The sequence below is a fragment of the Rhineura floridana genome, chromosome 17 (genome assembly GCF_030035675.1).
Source record: "Rhineura floridana isolate rRhiFlo1 chromosome 17, rRhiFlo1.hap2, whole genome shotgun sequence".
NCBI lineage: Eukaryota > Metazoa > Chordata > Lepidosauria > Squamata > Rhineuridae > Rhineura > Rhineura floridana.
The window spans coordinates 29,106,411-29,129,202 of record NC_084496.1 but is presented as its reverse complement, the minus strand read 5'-3'; the positions used below and the strand labels follow the sequence as shown (position 1 = coordinate 29,129,202).

Genomic DNA, 22,792 nt, shown 5'->3' with positions numbered 1-22,792 from the left:
AGAATGCTGAAAAAAGAAGTCAGTTGCAGTAGATCCATGTATTGCAGTGGTGGGGGATCTCTGGCCCATGGGCCTACTTTGGCCTGCCAGGTCTCCCATTTGGCCTGGAAGACAGTTCTGGCCAAGTCATGACCACCTGACCTACCTTCATCTGGAACAGATAAAGATGCATCTTGGACATAAGGCATGGGCGATCAACTGATGGGTGGCGCCGACAGAGCCCTGTGCCTTTGCAAATGCTGCTGTGATTGTTACCAGTCAGCTGTTCCTTTGCCCTCATGGTTTTATTTTAAATCACGCGGGTAAAGGGAAACGGATCACCTCATGCCATTGTGATATCAGGTGACTGACAGGTGAGGAGTCCCAGTTCCCCATCCCTGATATAACACTTCTCTCTGTCAACCACACATCCACAGTCCAGTTCTGTAAGATACCATTCTCACCAACAGAAGGGGGAGGCAATGCCCAAACTTTGTTGGTTCTGCAGGAGGAAATACCTTGATTTTTCTTCCAAAAGGAGAATAATCTAAGCCATTTACCCAGCCTTGTAGGGGGGGAAATTAACTAGCCTTTTTCCAATTTATTTCAGTTTTAAATAAAACTGGGGGGGGGAGGGAGAGAGAGGAGGGGTGAAAGAAAAATGGAATGAATCTTCCTTGTTGAATGCATCCTAACTGCTTGCTGGAGTTTACTTGTGGAGCCACTTTGTGCCAGACTGAATTGTGGATCCCAAAATCCTAAGGTGCTTGATGAGGAGACAGCTGAATCATGTTAACCTGACATCACAGCCACAATGGTGCTGTCACAGAGGCAATGAGATGAACTAATATTCAAAAGCCAGCGGGAAAGCATTTCAACCACCCAGAACACTCTATAAGCTACTTCACTGAGTGGCAACCTTGGTGCAAAGGAACTTCAAAGAGAGACTGCAACATGAAACCTTCTAGGACTTCACCCACATGAAAGTGGCAGATGGAGAGAGGAACAACCCTGTATGAGAGGCAGGGAAGAGGAGATTCCCCAGGTTATTATTATTATTATTATTATTTATTGAATTTATTAGTCGCCCATCTGGCTGGTTGTCCAGCCACTCTGGGCAACATGCAAGATAAAACAATACATTAAAACATTAAAATTTAAAACCATAACAGTAAAAACCTAACCCACCCCAAAAGCCTGCCTGAAGAGGCAGGTCTTCAAGGCCCAGTGGAAGCTCATCATAGAAGGGGCATGGTGGAGATCATTTGGGAGGGAGTTCCACAGGGTAGTGGCCACAATTGAAAAAGCCCTCTCCCTAGTCCTCACCAGTCTGGCTGTTTTGACTGATGGGATGGAGAGAAGGTCTTTTGAGGCTGATCTTGTTGGGTGGCCTAGCTGATGATGCTGGAGGCGCTCCTTCAGACAGACTGGGCCGAAACTGTGTAGGGATTAACAGGTCAAAACCAACACCTTGAATTGGGCCCGGCAAGCAACTGGTAACCAGTGCAACTCTTTTAGCACTGGAATGATGTGATCTCGCCGGCGGCTGCCTTTAATCAGGCACGCTGCCGCATTCTGTACCAGTTGCAGCTTCCGGACCGTTTTCAAGGGTAGCCCCATGTAGAGCGCATCGCAGTAGTCTAGGCGAGAGGAGACCAGGGCATGTACCACTTATGGGAGCAGATGATTGGGAAGGTAGGGGCTTAGCCTCCGTATCAGATGGAGTTGATACAGCGCTGCCCGGCTCACAGCTGAAACCTGAGCTTCCATGGACAGTTGGGAGTCAATGACCCCCCAGGCTGCGGACCTGGTCTTTCAGGGGCAATTGTACCCCATTGAGCACCAGGTCAACATCCCCCAACCTTCTGTTGTCTCCCACGAACAGTACCTTGGTTTTGTCAGGGTTCAGCTTCAGCTTATTCCTTCCCATCCAGCCACTCACCGACTCCAGACACTTGGGACAGGGTTTCTACAGCCAACCTCGGTGAAGATTTGAATGACAGAGCTGTGTGTCATCCGCATACTGGTGACACTGCAGCCCAAATCTCCTGATGATAGCCCCCAGCGGCTTTATATAGATGTTAATAAATCAAAGGTTGAGAGACTGGAAGAGGAAAGGAAAGCTCCCAGGTGGGAGGGTCTGCCATTTTCTGTGAGGGTGGGAGGGGAGAATTAAGCACGACTTTTGTATAGAGATTAGACTGTACTTGTGCACTGTTTTTGTACTTTATATATCTTGCTTCTGATTTCCCCCTCCCTTAATTATATCTTAGGTTGTTGCTGTTATATATGTATGGCATTTTACAGTTGAACCTGAGATAAGTAGATCATAACTTACATTGTGAGACTTTGTATTTTACTGAGTATTTCTCATTATAATTGCTTTAATTTTTTTATATTGTATAGATATTACATTCAGTATTGATATATATATTGTTTTTTTTCATTCTGTGTTGTAAACCAACCTGGGGTCTCTTGACGAAGGGTGGTATATAAGTGGAATAAAATAAATAAATAAATATTAGTTATATATTTTTGTATTTACCCCAAAATGTATCCTACAGTCCATTAATAATTTTATATTTATTTTTTTAAAAGTTTATTTGGAAACAAATTAAAGCAAAACAGAAAAACAACTGCTTGTGGCTTTACACTTATATATAAATCAGAGGGGGGTGGACAGATGAGAATAAAGGGGAGGAGGAGGAGGAGGACTTAAAGTGGGAGGTTATAGCAGGTGAAGGGCAGAGCATGGCGTTGGACCTAGAAGGCTCCACAGCTCTGGACTTAGACAGTTCAACCCCAGTAGCTCCAGATATCCCTGTGGAGAGTCAACCTGGCCAGCTGGTTGTTTCCCAGCCTGACACTTCCCCCCATTCCCTGTGTCCATGTTGCCAGCAGGCAGCCCCCTTCCCTCTGAGGGGGGAGATGGGATGGTGACAGGAGCTCCACCTTCGCATCATGCCAGGAGGCGAATGTGGTGGGAAATTCAACAGATACAGCTCAGGCAGACTCTTCTCTCCCAACAGTGACAGTCAGCACACACAGGTAAGGTGCCCGCCCAGCCTTACTTAAGCCAAGTGAGGGTGGGAGTAGTTGCTGAGTCAACGTCTTAATGCCGCAAAGTAGTGCCTAGTTAGTCCTAGAGACATGCTGAGTCAAGGAGCGCTCTGATTTGAAACTGTTTCTTATTACAATAAAAAAGAAAACCACAGCCGTGTCTGAATCTGAGTTCTTCGAGTTCAGGCAGGGCAGAATCACAGAATCGTAGAATTGGAAGAGGCTTATAAGGCCATTGAATCCAAGCCCCTGCTCAATGCAGGAATCCAAATCAAAGCATATCCGAAAGGGTATCCCACAGTACATCATTAAAGAAAAGGTGAAATGGATCTCAAGTGCCAGAATATCACATTGTCTCTGTCCCCCTACTTCCTTCCGGACCAAAGAGTACATTAATATAATATACATTATATTATTATATGATATACATGCAAGCATTAAACCACTGGACTGGGCGAACAACAACAACAACAGTAATAGTAATAAATTTATTTTTGTTATCCGCTTCTCACTTGGAATGCAGGTCTCAAGGTGGATTACATAGATTTAAAAATACAAAGCGTATAAAAAACCATACATAAACAAATCCATAAAATCCTTAAAATCATCAGTAAGACGGCATAAAGGTTAGAAATATTCAGCCTCGTTTATGGGAAAACACAAAAAAATCCTATTATTGCAAATGTAAAATAAAAAGCAGTTGTTTTAATCAGTTGATACCAAACTCTAGTTTTGTTCTCATTCATCTAAAGACTAAAATGTGGCCATGCAAAAAGACTCTCAAACAGAAACACACATACACAAGGAGTGACCTTTTTGGAAACATATGCGACGCAAAACTTTAGTTTACAAATCATTCTGAAACAACAGGTGTAGAGTGGAGAACCCTTAGGGTTCAAGTCTCCAAATAAAAGTATGTCAAGTTTTGTTGTGGGGTTTAACAGCATCAGGCTTTGGAGGATCAGTTTCCTTAAATCAATTATGATCAATACAAGCCAGATGGCTGAGCTGTCACGCTGTATAGAGCTGTCTGTGTGATAAGGTCACTGCATCTGTCAGTGGGAGATGACTGCAGAGGCATCACATCTGAAAACTCCCTAACCTCACAGCCTATCTATTTGAGAACACTCCATCAGGGATTAAGATGTGCAGTGATGGGATTAGATGGGGTTACCATGTTTGACAGTATTTGTCAAATGATTAAAAAAAAAGTTCAGGAGAAAATAAGGTGCACCAAAGCAAAGCTGTTGCCTTGAGAGTCTGTACGTGTTTCTAAGGTTCTTCATCAAACTACATACATTTTATCTCTTTTTAAAAAATCCTTTTAGGCACTTTCCCACAAATTGCATAATCTTAAAATACACCATACTGAGTACCTGTTATCTAGAAAGCTAGAACTATAATTAGACGTCATTTGTGGGAGGGGACAGACATTACGAATTCAGGCTCTTCCATATCTAATATTGTATTGCAATTTGCCAAAATCATCTCACTCCTGCTGTTTCAGAAACCCACATTAGAAGAGCAGTGACTATTAGACATTTCTTTCATCAAAAAGCAGCTATGATTTCTATAGTTATAAAAAAGAGAGTTATTATGGATGGTGATAGATAACACATCACTGTGGGGAAAAATAAAGCACAAGCAGGTTGGACGTGCCTTTAAAGCCACTGACAACAATAACACAAACAAGGGTGTCTTCAAGAAAGATTTTGTGAGCATCTAGTTTTCTTTCATCACCTCTAAACATCAATATTTGTTATGGATGTTTGCTTGAAATCTTTAAGACTTACTTTTCCCCAAAGGAAGTGTATATTATTTCACTTTCTCACTCCCCTAAGTCGGTACAAACAGGAGATTATGCTACTTTTCCCTCAAAAAAAAAGTTTACAATTAATAGCACTACAGTGGTTTAACAGCCTAAGTGACAATAAATATTTTATTTCAGAAAGTTAGAAAATATTCAAGCATCATTTGACTGGAACACTTCATATAATTTACATAAAATAGATTACCAGTGAAACTAACTTTTCCATTAGCATTAAGTGCTTTACATGGAACAGAAAAAATGAGATCTATTTGTACTCTGATGTATTTTATAAAAGCAGGAGGAGGAAATTACAGAGCTTTCATTGTCTTCAGGCATTTGCGTAACAAAATATAATATAGAGGGCATAGCTCTAATTAACTAATTCAGAAGAGAAAGGTTTTATTTCATTCACTTGCATATCACAAATCAATCGGACCACACTTTAATCTGACAAAAATGTGCTTTCTGAATAATTTTCTCTCAGTCACAACAAATGATAGGCATTTACAGTGTGAATGAAAGAAATAAAATTTATCTACAGTATTTTGGATATATGGCAGGGATGGGAAACTTGTGGATCTTCAGATGTTGGGTTACAACACCTTCTATCAACCCAGCCAATATGGCCAGAGATCAGGGGTCACAGCAATAGACTTGTAACAGCTGAGCTAAAAACTCAAATTAGGGAAAAAACCTGTTTAAAGATATTTACATAAGAAAAAGAAATGGTGTTTAAATTCCATTGATTTCAAAGAATCTTGAGTGTCAATAACATTCTCTAAATTCAAGCCACTCTCTGGCAGAGCAACCGACATCCCTCTTTGCACCTAGGGGAGGGGGCTGGACTGAGTGGAAGTGTCCTTTCGCCATCCTCCACTTGCAGAGTGACACCTGTGCTTCTCCATTAGCACAAAGTTCCCACTTCTTCCTGAGGATGGAAAAGCCACAAATGGTGCATTCTGGGGCAGAAGGGGCTGAGACGGCCTGGTATCCATTGGATCCCAGTCTAGCACTACAACGCCACATGATGGCATTGGGTCAAATCTGGGCCCGATTGCTCCACCAGCTCCAGGCCTGCCCATTTTGCTTCTGCCCTTATGACCCAACCAGCATGATGTGGCTGCCCAGTAGTAGCCTCACCTGGCAGCAGCCAAGATTAGGATTGCACCCTAAGTAAGGGATGAGGACCTGCAGCCCTCCAAATATTTTTGAAGTACAGCTTCTATTATCAATACTGACTTCAAAGACAATAAATTTCTTTGGCATCCCTACAGTCTGGGAGATGGGCTAGCATGGAAATATTCTGAAGCAACAACACAGCTGAAGACTTTCGACTCCTTCATGGTACCTCGATTTATACAAGTAGCAATATCTCCATATGCAAACACTGACCCACAGTTCCTGAAAATATCTCTGTTAAGCTAACAGTCTGTCCAGGAAAACTGATATAAAGCATTATTAAAGACAGAATTACCAGGCATGTAGAAGAGCCGAACCAGCTTGGCCACTGCAAGAGTAAGGGCTGTCTCACAAACCTTTTATAGCTCTTTGAAAATGTTGACAAGGACACGGATGTTGATGTATGTGAGTATTTGTTTTACAAGGGAACTCTGTCCGTGAAGAGTTAATGACCGCAGGAGCTAAGAGAAGCATCAGGTGTGATTAATTAAGGGTGGGAACACGCCTAGTCATCCTGAGTGCTGGAGCAATAAAAGAAGGAAAGCAACACAGTGCTAATGGGTGCTGATGCTCTCCGTATCTCTCCACACACCCGCGGACTGCTCACTGTCTGAGTTAAACGCAGCAAGTCTGATGAGGACTGGTCGTGCTGCTGGGAAAGCGAAAGGACGCAGAACCTCTGGCTGTGCTACTGTATATAGACTGTTTGACTGTGTGTATCAAGCGTTTGCTGTTATCTTCTGTTTACTTTGTGCAACGTCTGAGTAAAAGACTGCTTATAGCACTAACACGTGTATCCAGCCTCTTTGTGTGAAAGAGGGATCCAGAATAACCCTATCAACGGATACCTCACCAAACAAACACTCCTGAGTAAGCTTAGCAGTCATGGGATAAGAGGAGAGGTCCTCTTACGGATAAGTAACTGGTTAAGGAACAGGAAGCAAAGAGGAATAAATGGACAGCTCTCCCAATGCAAGGATGTAGAAAGTGGTATCTGTGCCAAGACCTGTGTTTGTTCATAAATGATCTAGTTAGGAATCAGCAGTGAGATTTTCTGAAGATACCAAATTCTTCAAAGTGGTTAAAACAAAAGGGATTGTGAGGAGCTCCAAACTGGGCAAATGGGCATAAAAAGTGATGCACAATTGGTAATTCCCCCCCCCCCGCTAATTTGCCATATATGCTAATAGGGTCTGAAGTGGCAGTGACCAACTAGGATGCAGACCTTGAGATCATAGTGAATAACTCAGTGTATAACAGGTGTGAAAAGGGCAAATTCTATGCTAGGGATTCTTAGGAAAGGGCTTGAAAACAGAAATGCCAATATTATAATGCCATTATGCACATTTATGGTGCAACTGCAGTTGGAATACTCTGTACGGTTCTGGTCACCTCGTCTCAGAAATGATACTGTAGTGATGAAAAGGTTTAGAAAAGAGCAGTCAAAATGTTCAAGGGCTTGGAGAACCTCCCTCATGAAGAAAGTTGTAACATTTGGGGCTTTTCAGTGTAGAAGAAAAGCAGTAAGGGGGGACGTGATAGATTTGTATTTAGTTATAAGGCAATGGAGAAAGTGGTTTTTCTTTCCCTGCCATGCCACCAAGTGGTGGACATCCAATGAAGCTGATGTTGGAAGATTTAGGACAGACAGAAGCAAGTACTTCTTCACACAGACAGCACATAATTAAACTATGGAATTTGGCCCAGAGGAGGCAGTGATGGCCACCAACTGATGGCTTTAAAAGGGGATTAGACAGATTCATGGAGGAGAAGGCTGTCAACCACTACTAGCCATAGATGGCTATGTTCTGTCTCCACTGTTGGAGGCAGCATGCCTTGGTATACCAGTTGCTGGGAATCACTGGGGAGAATGCTGTTGCAATCTGATCCTGCTTGCAGCTTCCCACAGGAATCTGGTTAGCCACTGTGAGAAGATGATGCTGGGTTAGATGGGCCTTTGGTCTGATCCAGCAGGCTCTTCTTATGTTTCAATGTGCATCTTTAAACAAAATTTAAAGAAATCAAATGGGAAACTGTTGATTGTCTAATAAAAGTATTCAATATATCACTAAAATGGACCTCCTCAGCAGGCGCTTTGTGACTGTCAGCATACATAGAAATTGGATGATCAACTCCAAATTTTATACTTGGACTTCCAAAAAAAGAATTTGACCAAGGTCTTCAGCAAAGGCTTCTGAGTTTTAGGGTGATTAAAGAAGTAGAGAATGAGAATAAATTGATAGCTGTCACAAAGGAGAAAAATAAACAATGGGGTCCAACAGTCTGTATTGGGGCTGGTATTTATTCATTAATTGATAAACTGCATAAAGAAGGTAAACAATGGCAAATAGATTTTAGTGTAAGCAAGTATACATTGGAGCAAATATCTCTTAACTACATATACACTGATGGGGCCAGAACTGACCAACTGATCAGAAGACAGATGTCCTGGCTCCCAACCAGAGAAGCAGACTCAGGAGAGGAGACAGGGTTTTTCTGCATAAAGTTTTATTCCAGAAGTCAGAACAGGGATCTAGCATTTCATGCTAGGTCTAAACTGGGATTCAAACAGGAACAGGCATACTAGGTATTGATGAGTTGTCGCAACAGCAAATACAAGCAGTGCTGTTTCTTATAAACAGAAAAAAGGGGGGGGCATGTAACACTATGAATTAATTCAGGCTTTTCTCAGCATCAGCTGCAAGGCAGGGGCTATGAAAGGAAGGTGGACAAAATTGGGCTACTTGTCACCATCTCTTCTCTATCCTCCACGACCTTGAAGATATGCCAGATTCTGACTCTGCTGAGTCACTTTCATTTTCCTCTGCCTGAGAAGTTTCAACGTTTTGTTAGTACTTATCTCTTTTGCCATTACACTTGGCCTTATGATTGGGGAGGGGGGCTGAAAATAACACTAATTTTATAACATTACCAGAATCATCATGCCTATGGTTCAGTTACCTTTATAATACTACATGCCACAGGGATTGGGAACCTGTAGCTCTCCAGATATTTGTTTTTATTTCATCAAATTATTACCCTGCCCTTCAGCTAATGATCCTAGGGGAGGTAACACTTAAAAACAACCATAATATCAATTACATGTAATGTTAAAAACACCAACTGAAGAAGGAACAAAGTTAAATAAGCAGCAAACAAAAAGAAATCCAGAAAAACTGGCATAATAACTCAGTTCCCAGCAAGAAGCATCAGGGATGTTGGGAGCTGCATCAGTATCTGGAAGGCCACAGGTCCCACTCTGGCACACAGCTCTGTTTGCATGCACTATATCAAAAAAGGTTTTGTAATCTGACAGACATATTGCTCAAGGAGTTGGAGCACCTTCTCTGCAAGAAAAGACTGTGAGGGCTTTTAGTTTGTTTGTTTGTTTATTATTTGATTTATATCCCACCCTTCCTCCCAGCAGGAGCCCAAGGCGGCAAACAGAAGCGCTAAAACACATCAAAACCTCATAAAAAGAGACCCTAAAATACACCAAAACAAAACAACTTAAAAAAATTATTTTAAAAAAGCTTTTAAAACATCTTTTAAAAAGGATTAAAAAACATATTCTTTTTAAAAACACATATTAAAAAGTAATTCCAACACAGACGCAGACTGGGATAGGTCTCAACTTAAAAGGCTTGTTGAAAGAGGAAAGTCTTCAAAAGGCGCCGAAAAGATAACAGAGATGATGCCTGCCTAATTTTTAAGGGGAGGGAATTCCATAGGGTAGGTGCCGCCACACTAAACGTCCGTTTCCTATGTTGTGTGGAACGGACCTCCTGATAAGATGGTATCTGCAGGAGGCCCTCACCTGCAGAGCACAGTGATCGACTGGGTATATAAGGGGTAAGACGGTCTTTCAGGTATCCTGGTCCCAAGCTGTACAGAGCTTCGTACACCAAAACTAGAACCTTGAACTTGGCCCGGTAGCAAATGGGCAGCCAGTGCAATTCTTTCAGCAGCAGAGTGACATTTTTGTGATACCATGCCCCAGTGAGCAGTCTCGCCTCCGCATTTTGCACCAGCTGCGGCTTCTGGACCAACCTCAAGGGCAGCCCCACATAGAGCGCATTACAGTAATCCAACCTAAAGTAAGTTTAGAAACAAAAGGTTAAGTAAGTATATAAAATTATGAATAGTGTGGAGAGAGAATGCAATTTGCTCCCTCTCTAGTACTACAAGAATTCAGGGGTCACCCAATGAAGTTGTTTAGTAAGTTCAGAGCAGACAAAAGGAAGCACTTCTCCACATAATGCATATTTAAGTTGGAGAATTCACTGCCTCGAGAAGGGGATGGCACTGATTTATTTTTTTTTAATTAAACATATATAGGATAGGTTGATGACAGTTGAAGGGCACCTTTATGTTCAGAAGCAGTATGGCATCAAGACAAACAGGGCTATGATGTTGCTTTCATCCCTGGCTTGTAAGCTTCCTGGAGGGAGCTGGCCAGCCACAGTTGGAAAAAGACTGCTGGCCTATATCTTAACCATTGGTCTCATCCAGCACAGTTCTTGTTATGTATCCATGACAAAGGTACCACACTATCCTCAATGTGAGAAGGATGCTTCTGTCCATGGTACTGAACCATCACTTCCTCAAATGGTGAGTGCTGATAGGTCTGGGGCCAAAATGGAGCCAGGAAGATGACAGCATGCTTGCTTGAAGGAACCCTGGAGTTTGCAGAAGTAACACCCCCTCCCCATTTTTGCAAACAGCAAGGTTGCTAACAGCAGCAGATGGTGTGGTGGGTGAAGGCACTTACCTGATCTCCTGACAGGCGAGTCTCTGCTGCTTATTGGGAGGGAGAGGGATGAGGCAGTGGTAAGGTTAGTGCAGTGCAAACACTGCCACTCATCCAACCCAGAACTCCTGTTGATTGGTTTGCACTATGCTGCCCTCTGTGCTGCCTCACCATCCCCCTCTGCCTCCTGGTCAGCATCAGTGGCTGACCTGTCAGAAGGACATGTAAGTGCCTCCACCCTACCACGCCATCCACTACTGGTTGCTTACATCAAAAATACAACAAAACAATAACAAATAATTAATAATTAAAGCAAAGAAAAGAGATAGTACAGCAGATAATTAAAACATCAGAGTTGGCACAAAAACCCCAGGCTAATATAACGCACACCTAAACAAAATAGTCTTTACTAAGTGACAAAAGCCAGGCATCAGCTCACATCAGGACACAGAGAAGGGCTTCTCCATAGAGTCTTAAATTGTGGGCAGCCATAATACGGGAGAAGGTTGTTCTTTAATTACCTTGGATCCAAGGCTTTTAGGCCTTTATAGGTAATAACTAGCTCTTGCGTGGAAAGACTTAACTGTTCTCAAATGGGTTGCAGTATGCTTCAGCCCCCTACAACTTATCCAGCTACTGATTTAGAAAGTAAGTGAGAGGAATGATCTTATCCCAACTGCATGTATTCATGGAATTGGGGAGGAGGAGGATCTGAGCCCAGGATGGGGAAGCTCAAGTCCCGGGGGCCAAATGTGGCCCTTGACCCTCCAGGCTTCTCCTGTCTGGACTCCCTCCTTGCCCCCAGCCACATGCCTGCACCCTCGCTGAGTAACACCCTTGGCTGTAACATATCCTTAAACTGTGATAATGCCTCCTTCTTACCTGAATGGGGGATGGAGAATTGTGTATTTGTATAGAAAACTCTGACATTGGCAAGGCTGGAATGCAGCTTTCTGTACAAAGATAAAGAGTTACATACATTGCTCCATCACCCTTTGCATCTGGCCCTTCCCACCACTGCCGTGCTGCTCCCAGAAGGTTGCTCAGGAGGCAATATGACCATCAGGGTGAAAAAGTCCCCCACTCCTGAGCCATTGCCTCTTTTATTGTTCTGTCACAAAGCAAGCCTGCACCAGACATTTGATTTCTTTTTTTGAGAGGGAAAAACCACTGGTCTGTTTCTCAGAAACTATTGTTGTTTAAAATCCAGAAAAATAGCCCATTTATTTACAAGGTGGCAGCTTTAATATGTGTTCTGCATTTGTCAACAAAAGATTCTTAAGGACCATGCTTTTGATTGTCAGGGTGATAATTAATCATTATTACTTATAAGCAGTTCAATTAGTAAATTCCAGATGTCTTCTTAGTATAAATATCACAAATCAGCAAAATAAATGTGAGAAGGTGTTGGTTGTGCATATCAGTTTGTTACAGGTCCCATTTTAACTTTGCAGTTCCGTTATTTTAATGCAGATTCTCATAGCCTGAATAACTGCTTCTTATTCATTAATAGATCTCAACCTATTGATCCCACCTATTCCCAGGCAATCTTTGGAAAACTGAGGACATTGTATAGGGCAGCCTTTCCCAACTGGTGTGCCTCCAGATGTTGTTGGACCACAATTCCCATCTTTCCTGACCATTGGCAATGCTGGCTGAGGCTGATGGGAGTTGTGGTCCAACAACATCTGGAGGCACACTGGTTGGGAAAGGCTGGTCTAGGGATTTCATTACAGATGTTTTAATACATTTTTGCCTTGTTAGGGAAATTGCACAGAGATTGTGTGTTTTTTCTATTCTTGATGGATAAGAAGAAATAGCATTGTTATCCTCAAATGAAATAACTTTGTTGATGGATATTCTTTCATTCAAGAAGTGCAATGCTTTCTAATTATACCAATGGGATTTTACAGGTACCACTGGCTTTGACTTTATTAATGTCATACTGACTCCAGGATTGCTAATTTAGAGGAGAAACATATGTAGGAGGGATTTATTATATATTTCAGACAATCATACAGATTTAGTTGAGATACAATAGAGTGTGAAGCAATTTTCAGCTCTTGGCCCATGGACTAACTACACCAGGCTACATTAAAGACTGGAAATAGGGATTTGATTTTCCATTTGGACTCTAATGCATACTTTCAATGAGTTTTAAATACATTGTACACAGGGGGATGCGTGCCATGTATCATAAATGTGGCACTGTAAAAAAAGAAGGCATTTTTGGCTTCTAGACCTACAAATCAACATCTAACCCTTCCACAACTACAAAGTGCTATAAAAATATTGTGCTGCATTAACCACCCTCAGATTCAGAATTTTGTAGAATAATGGAATACAATTTTACCCCAAAAGCCATGTGTAATGTGATGTGAAGGGGGTGATTGGCTATAATCTTAGAATTCCAGCCCAAATGAGCACAAGTGTTTTCTGTAGAAACTGTTGTTTATGAGACTGAACTTAGTATATGATCTAGGAATATGGCTGAAATTATGAAGTAGTGGCTTTTCTCTTTTAAGTTTATGAGCTTCCCTACAGGAATGAAATACCTCCATTCCACTTCCCATATTCAACCCAAATTAGTCTAGGTACTGTCAGATGAGTAGTTATAAGCCTACAGTTACCAGGAAATGGACAGTATTATCAGGACTGGTGCCAGGCATGCTGGGGCCTTTAGGCACCAGCCTGTCCCATGCCCCGGCACATGCACACACGCTCCACCTACCTACCTTTCCATTGGCGAATGCTGCCTGCACTGTGCGTGCATGCCTGCCATCAACAAAGATGGTGGTGGAGGCTTCCCTAAGGGGCTGAAGCCTCCGCCGCCATCTTTTAATGCCTGTAAGAAAGCATGCCTGAGTAGAGTTGTAGAGAATACTAAACTGATACCAGATGGCTCACAAATCTTCAGCCTGAAACTAGGCCTTTCCACAGAGGAGACTATTTAAAGACTTCAGATGGTTTGATCTGCAGTGAACCCTAATCCCTGGACCAAAAATTGGGGGGACTGACTTTTGTAGATCTAGTTAACACCATTGTTGCTCTGTACTGTGCCACTTCAGAATCCAGGGAATGTTGCATTTCTGAATATTTATTCTGGCATGTAGAAAGCTAGCACTGCAGAGGCAAAGGAAAGGAGGATGGCCTACAACCGCAGGCTATTCTTCTATGTGTGGGCAAGTGTTGGTTTTGGTTTTTTTAGTATTTTGTTTCTTTTTTTCTTTATTTGATTTCTTACCAGCTCTTCACCATAAGGTCTGACGGCAGGTTACAATAAAATATTCTATGATATGTTACAACTATAAAACAAGAAAAGTGTAAAAATAATTAAAAACAGTTTCATATATAAAACATTTAAAAATCCCATATATAAAACAGTGAAAAATAGTTCCAGTGCAGATGCAAACTGGGTTAGTATGAACATTAACAATGCAAATTGTCCTGCACTCCTGTGGTGCAGTGTACACAGACACCTTATTACCCCCTCATTCTGCTGATTGTGTGTGTCAGGCCTAGCAGCTATAATCACAGGATGTATGTCATAAACATGAGAGGAATCAAGATGAGAGAGAGTTAAAAATATAATCAATGAAGATTATTGAGGCCAATAAAATAACTGTTCACTAGACTAGATTTTTTCCCCTCTGAATTTACAGCAGGAGAGAAATTGGGCCCTCACACTCATACACCTAAGAGGTGACCAATGCAGGGTCCTTGACTGGATGCAGTAGAAGTCTTCTGACATTCCTTTGATGGCTAGCTATTGATTGAGACTTCTATGGTGGTTTTAGGTGAAAGAAACGTCTTCCCTATATGTATGATTAGGGAACTACACTTAACAGGTTTACCTATAAGTTACCTGAGAATCTAACACATATTTACAGACCTAATACTGTTTTGAAGATGAGGTTCTAATTTGCTCATAACTCCTGTGACATAATTCATCACTGTCATGCAGTAGCCTAACTAGGGTGCTCCAGTCCCAGCACTGGGCACAAGATGGGGGGGGGGACTGGTCACTGCCGATGAAGTATAGCTTAAAATCATTTAAAAAGCATGACTTTCACACATTCAAAGATAATGTGCATATTTGTTTCATTATAAAAAATTAAAATTATCCATGTATAATTAATAAAAACATTATAAACAGTTAATAATAGTTGCATTAATCCCACACTGGTAATTGTGATTTTTTGATTATGAAATAAGTATGAAAATCATCTTTAAATGTAATGAAATTATAATGATTTTTAGCTCATTACTGTTGATTAATAAATTGCACTAATGTGACTTTGTGAAATCAGGATGTTTATTGGATTCTCAATTATTTAGAATGAAGTAACTTGCCTTCATAAAATAACAGACAGATATTACAACCAGTGCAGGATCTTTCACTAGGGCTGCTGGGGCACAGCCCTCCCAATAAGAATGTCAAGCAATCTAAAAAAAAACCACCTGTACCCCCCAAAAATATCAAAGACATAAACACACAGGTTTTCCTGTACCACACACATTTTATACTTCCATTAACTTACAGAGGTTTGTCAAGGCATCCCAATCCCAATCTCCTGTTCTCTGGCCAATCAGCTGTCTGCATCACCCAGCCAATTCTAATCTAAAAGAAAAGCTACGAAAACAGGTCTCTCCCATGTGTCTTTGGACAGAAAAAGATGTGACTGACATTCGAATATTAGGAGGACTGCTGGCTTTTCAGTCCCTGCTGGTAGGTTTCCACTCCCTCTGTTGTTATGAGGGCCTTCCAGCCCCCACTAGATTAGGGAGTACTGCTTTAAAGCCTTGAAGAACAGCCCTGCACCATGTGGTAGCCTATCAGATTCATTCATTTGTTCTGAGCATGCTCAGAGCTGTTTCCTTAAATGCCACATCCCTACATAGCTTTTAGCATGTTCTGGTAACCAGAGAAGCAACAGGGAGTGCTTACTACTTTGAAGAACTTTTGTTTTATTTTGTTTTGTTTTGTTTTGTTTTAAGACTTTGCTAGACAGAGAGAGCAAGCAAGCAACAGTGGACACACTGTTAGATATCTATAATAAATATAGATATCTATAATAAATATATACTTTTTTACTTAATCATTTTGTTGCTGTTTTTTTTAATTGGATTGGGAGGAGAAATTGTAGACAGCTTAAATACACATTGCAACAAACTCTGTATCAACCATTCCCCTGCATTCACTCATCTAATGCTGCAGCAGCTGGGTGGGACAGGTTGATCCGAGCCATGTGCAATTCTGAAGTATTTTCCAGCTTATTTCCAGAAAAGGTGTACAGATCTGTTTCCAACAAGCCCCTCCCCCAGCTTCAGAATACACTGAATGCAGAATGGATGAACATGCTGATGCCTTTATTTCTTGCTTTCGTTTTTTTTTTTTTTAGTTTTATGTGAATTTCTAAAATGAAACCTTTGGGCTCTATCCCTGTATCGATATCGCTAACTATTCTCCCTAACACTGGACATAACAGAGGCTGATTATGATTAATCTGGTGTGATCTACTCTGCACACGAGCAGAGATAATTACATCACATTTTCAGAACTGAACCATGCATTGCAAATATGTTCTGCTATGCTGTGATGCGCCCTGGGTCAAATGAAGTTTTAGTCTATTGGTTGGAATACTTTGTTCTTTTAATTTAGAGAAAAAGTGTTTTGGATAATGAAAAGTTAAATTGATTTTGGGGGGGAGAAAATTGCATGCAACCGGAAGCAAATGTTCCTCTCATCTTAAATATTTTTGTGTGTTTTCTGCTTAGTTTTCTGGCAATGGATGTCTACGTGTAATCAATACAAGAGTTCAGAAACTTACATCATGAGGTATAGCATAATTTCTAAATAAGAGGTATGGAGTCAATCTTGTCTAAAAACCAGACTTGGCCTTTTACATGGAAGCTCTTTGCCTGTCCACAGATGTGCAGAGAATGACTGATGGTTTTTTTTACTGAGGAGACAATGGCACTCTGTACATGTGCAATGGTGCAAGTCCTGTTCTGATGAAACAGCAAGGTTCAATATTGCTGCCCTACCAAGTCAAAATGTTACCAGCCACCATTAATTTTAATTTTTTGTCTTTAAATCTGTGGTTCTACTTTAAATAGACATTGATAACAATATAAGAAGGCAGTGCACAATATATGGTTTGTACCAGGTAGTTACGGTCAGTCAAGGCACTTCTGCCATGTGTTAGATACATACAAATTCATAATGTAGTTGATGTGGGTGCCAGGTTGCAATATTATACACATTTACTTGGGAGTAATTGAATCCAGTGGGACTTACATCTGCAAAGACATGCAGAAGATTAGTGTTTGGTTTTTATTTCAAATATCCAACCGATCACTAAACAGTGTGGTTTTCAGTTAGAAAATGAAAACTCCTGAACTATTGACTCATCCATTATATCCCCAACCATTCACTGTGCTCAGTAGCAGAGGGCATCCTGCAGATAACCATCCTATGAGGAGGTCTGTTCTGCAGGTTGTCAGAACTGGGCCTTTAGTGTGGTGGCACCTAACCTTTGGAATTCTCTTCCTTTCCACATCAGACAAGCCCTATCTGTGTTGTCTTTCCAGCATCTGTTTCAACAAGCTTTCTGTCTGGAGATTTTTATTCCAGTTGGTATCTAGGTTGGATTTGAAACTGTATATATGTAATTGTTTTAACTATTTTATATATGTAATAGTTTTAAAATTGTTTTTATACAGGCAATTGTTTTATATATGTTTTATTGTATTGTGAAATTGCTTCAAAATGTTTCATGGGAAGGGATTCATAAATGAAGTGAATCATGACATGTGCGTGTGTGCACCAGGAATTGCCTATCTCTAAAAGTTATTTTTGAGTGATAGAATTGATCATTCATACATAGGATATTTACAGTGCAATCCTAAGCCCATTTACTCAAATTTTATTTATTTATTTTATTAAATGTATATGCCACTCTTCCTCCAGAAGGAGATCAGGGTGACAAACAAAACAGTTGAACAACAACAACAAAATATATTAATCATAGCACAGTGGGGAGGAGAGCCTGGCTGGGAGTCCAGATTCTGTGAGTCGTGTCTCCTGGGTGTCAAGGGCCAGCTAAAGATCACCCCACAGGGAGTGGCTCAGGGGTTACATGCCCTGCCACCTGTGCAGCCGTGGGTAAGCTGCATAGTCCCAAGGAGCCCAGTTGCCCCCAGCTGGCACTTGCCGACAAGGAAGGGGCTGGCTTGTGCAGCTGTGGCAAGCTGAGCAGGCCCTAGCCAGCTGGGGAGGACTAGCCTCAGAGGGAGGCAGTGATAAACCCCCTCTGGATACCGCTTATCATGAAATTCCTATTCATAGGGTCTCCATAAGTCGGGATAGACTTGAAGGCGGTCCATTTCGATTCCATGAGCTCAACAGGGGCTTACGACTGCACTGTTAAAATGTCATTTATTATTCTATACTTTTAAAGAACATTTTATATTTCTATATATATTTACTAAAATTTAGTCTGTCCTTGATACTTCACTTGAATTCCGCTTCCACTTCTGCCTGATACTACTACTATTATTATTATTATTATTATTATTTATTACACTTATATACTGCCCGACTAGCAAAAGCTCTCTGGGCGGTGAACAACAGAGAATATAGTAAAATACACATATAATACAATAAAAACATATCATATAACAGTAAATGATCAAAAATCAGTTACAACAAAAAGAAATCAATAACTTCAGTTAAAAATGCATTGGGAAAGAGGAAGGTTTTAACCTGGCGCCGAAAGGACAACAGTGTCGGCGCCAGGCGCACCTCCTCGGGGAGACTGTTCCACAGTTCGGGGGCCACCACTGAGAAGGCCCTAGATCTTGTCATCACCCTCCGGGCCTCCCTATGAGTCGGAACCCGGAGGAGGGCCTTCGTAGCAGAACGTAGTGAACGGGCTGGTTCGTAGCAGGAGAGGCGTTCCGATAGATAGCGTGGTCCCGTGCCGTATAAGGCTTTATAGGTTAAAACCAACACTTTGAATCTGGCCCGGAAGCATATTGGTAGCCAGTGCAGACAGCAAATGAGCAGGAGTGCCCTCATTCCTGTCACACAGTCTGTTTCGCAAGATGATACCTTGCATTTTTGTCATGTTTAATAGTCCTAATTTGATTTGTCTTCTTAGAAGAGCTTTTCAGTTGTTTATAGCTTCATATGTTAACATTAAAAAAAGAAGCAGATGGAAAGTTCCATAGAGAGAGAACTCAACTTTCTGGGATTAAAGTCAATTACTGTAAAACTGGTGCCAGTATTCTGGAGCAAAACAGTTAACACCGGGATAGAGTTCTACAAAAAGATTATTTTTTATGGTTCCGAAAACAGAGGAAAGTTCAACAACAACCTTGTTAAAAGGTAATAATCCATGTCTCAATTGAGAATGCGCCATTTTAGAAAGGGCTGGCTAGGCAATTTCTTTTACCCTCACAGCCGACAGCTTTTCTAGTTCACTTCTAGCTATGAAGTGAAAAATAATTATTCCCTCCCTTTCTTTAATTCTCATTCGTCATAAGAACTATTAACCTAAATATGTCTAAAAATGTAATAATCTCTTTTGAAATAATTTTCAAAGAGTTGTATTTAACTAAGCCCTACTTAGAGTAGACCCATTGAAACTGGTAAACCTAAAGCATGTTATTAACTTCAGTGGGTCTGCTCTGGGTAGCACTGAATACCACCGAAGATTACTTGCATACTAATTTAAAAAACATGTCAGCGTAAGTGGTGTCAATTGCTTTGTCTTGCTTCCTTGATGATGTGATGTATCCTAATGTTTGCTTAAAGAAATAAGCTTTATTAAATCACTGCAAAATCACCCAGAAAAGCAATTAAAACATGACTAAAGCTGTAGATTCTTCTCAAAACAGATGGTAACATGCAAAATAAAAACTAAGCAGTAAGGAAATAATCTAGTGCACATTGGCAACATAGTCAAATGAAGTAACCATTGTAGCCCAGTAGAGGCTTATTTTGAGAAGAATTGTAAGGCAAAGTTACAATGTGTGGATTCTTGACAAAGAATTGTTTTTCATCAGCAACTATTTCCCTTCTTCCTTTTGGAAGACAGGCATGCCAATTATGGTGCCAATACACAGCTAAGAATATGAAGAGAGTTTGTGAGTTCTTTGGACAGGGGACTTTAAGGTGGGTTTTGCTAAAGTATCAAATGTGATATTAGCAATACTCATGCACAATCATCACTCCCTTGAATAGCAAACTCAGGTGGTGAATGCCAACAGAAATGGAAAATAGTGTTGCAGAGATATTAGCATGTTGAAAGGAACACTGAGATTTGCAGAAGCACAAAAAATATTTTCAAAAACCCTAATGAATGGGGGGGGGAGCCCAATGAGGACTGAGCATGTTCACTAGGCACAGTATGTTGAGTGTTGCTGGGAAAAAGAAAATTGAGAAACTGGGGGGTGGGAGCAGAATGTCTGCCTGGAGAGCAGCATGGCTGACAGACTGGAAACCTGAACAGGAGGATTCCTGCTAGGACAAAGTACATGAAAAATAATGTCTCACCTGTATATTACAATAATAATCTTGCTGGTATGAAAACAGGATAAAAAGTGGTATCTTGTTTATTAAAACCATTGGATTTCAACAAGCCACTGAATCCATCATTTCACAGAACAAGTAAAAGGATTCGCAGTTTAGCATTATAAATGCATCACAACCACGTGGACATTTTTGCTGTAGTTTGTAAGAATCATGATAAAGATTCAAAGTACATGATGAATTTATGCAATTAAATTTTTGTTTAGATTATCAGAACAAGTCATAATTGATTGCTCATCTCCCTAACTACATTAATGACTCCCTAATTAGCAAAACTTATCTGTATCTGTGGCTGGAGGGTTAATGTCTAGTGATAAAAATACAGGTGTGAAATAACTCAATTTACAATAACAGAAGATGTTAATGATCTCACACAAAGAAGCAAGGTCCCATGAAAAATAATCTGAATTCCTATTACTACCTACTGACAATCACAGTTTTACATCATGTAGAAATTACTATACTTATCTTCTCATTAACAACTAATCTCACTCATTCTTCTTGCCAAGCAATTATAAGAAATAGCCTGAAATGAATTAATAGGACATTTGGTCCTCAGTCATTTTTCTCATGACTGAATTGATAACTACTTGTACATAAAGCCAACATTGTTGTGTTGTCTAATCACTAGAACTAAGGACAACAAAAGTATAATGTACCAAAATTAATATAAACTTCTAAAATGAATAAGCTATCTTGTTTCTAGTATACAATCATGTTTTAGAAAAAATTAAGAAATATGAAATCTCACAGCAAAATTAATATATTAGAACAAATGTTTTAATGAACGTATTAAAATCACAGATAGTCCAAAATAAAATTAGGGATGGGGTTGGGCGGAGAAATCCAACTCAGTGGAAGCTGGCAGAAAGGGTGCTGGCGGAGGAGGAGCTGGTGGGAAGCTCCACAGCATCCATTTGCCATTCGGGAGTAGCCGGGCTGGTGGAACGTCAGCAAAGTTGGGAGCTACGTGCGCGAATGGAAAAGAAAAAGGTGGCTCTCACAAATACTCCTACCACTGAGTAAGCGCTCCATAATTATTTTCTTAGGCCAACCTTTTTCTCTGCATAACTTTGGCCCAGATCAGGACCCACAGGAGTGGTCCAAACAGGAGTTGGATGTTGTGTAAGTCCCCCCTCGGCCACTCCTCCAACATGCCCCTGGAATGCCACTTGTTCAGGTCTTCTGAGATTGGGCTTTGCTACCTGGACAAGGGGATTCTCAGAACAAGAGAGGGCTCTTAAAGCAGCATTTAATCATTAACAGCAAATCAGTATTGAACAGCTACAATGGAGTTGAGAAAGTTTTAAACTGAAATAAAGTAGCTGATATTTGCACACAGGCCACAAGAATGATAATATTCAAAAGAATGGTTTAATATTTTTTTAAGTCACAGCTTCATCGATATTTAATCTTTGGAGATTAAATTCCACTAAGTTCTCAATATGGCAGATAGCTTCCCCTTGTACTCAAAGTCATGTGAACTATGGCTGTTTTAATCATTGTCTGTGAATTCTTCCGAAGGACAACAGAGAGCTTGGCTTTGGTAGCCGAAAGGCCCAGCTGCTTGAACATCCCTTAGGTATAAACATTGCTAAAAAGTTAGGGTTCCTAACTTATTGGCTTTTGCCTGGATGAAGAAACACAGCAACAACCTAGGTGTTCCATCCCTAGGGACAGATTGTGCTTCTTTTTTCATCCACCACCTGTCCCCTTGCTAGGGCCTCTTGCAGCCTCTCGTAATAGATTATTTCACTAGTATCTTAAAGCTATGACAAATTATACTTTCCAATATATTTTAACCCTTTTGCATTTCATGGGCCTGTGGCCCAACTCTTACAAACGCCAGCTGCTTCTGCACCTGCATGTGTGTGTGCCTTCCAACCGACAGCACTTTATTCATCTAACAAAGCTTCTACAACAGCAAGGGCACAATCCAACGGCTATCAATGCCATGCTGAGGTGAGTGGGATGTGGTGGAACTCTGACTGAGCTGGCTGGGGCCTGACTCAGCCAGGCTATGCCGGTATAAGCCCCTGATCCTGGCTCAGCCAGGGAAGCCCAGCCCAGCATAAGGGGAGCCAGCAAAACCTGGTGGAAAGCCTGCATAAGGGGTGTTCTGGGGGCATGCTGGAAGAGGGGCTGAGAGGGGAACTTACACAATGTCCAGGTCCCATTCTGCTCCCACGGCCCTCTGTTGCGGCAGCTGGTACATTGGGAAAAGGGGTGGCAGAAGGAAACATATGTTTTCTTTCGTTCCACTGGCTCCTGCCAGTGTAGTCAGCATCCTCCCCTCCAAGAGGCCTCTGAGCAGCAGCTGGATATGGTGGCCCTTTCTGCTGGCTTCACTCCCACCAGCCTCCAGCAAATTGGGTTGCTCTGCCTGGGCCAAACTACATATGACAGCAGGAGACCC

General features: G+C 41.2%; 1 protein-coding gene across 5 annotated transcripts in view; it reads right to left on the bottom strand.

Moving 5' to 3' along the window:
* The window catches only part of SDK1 (sidekick cell adhesion molecule 1), a 681,727-nt gene that overhangs the window by 571,317 nt on the left and 87,618 nt on the right, over nt 1–22,792 (bottom strand). The window contains exon 1 of one of the 5 annotated variants that reach the window (XM_061599428.1): nt 6,324–6,424. The exons of the other annotated variants lie outside the window; for them this stretch is intronic. Coding sequence (XP_061455412.1) covers nt 6,324–6,330 — 7 coding nt within the window. The 5' untranslated portion in view covers nt 6,331–6,424. Of the gene's footprint in view, nt 1–6,323; nt 6,425–22,792 lie in introns of those variants that run through there. 5 annotated transcript variants of the gene reach the window in all.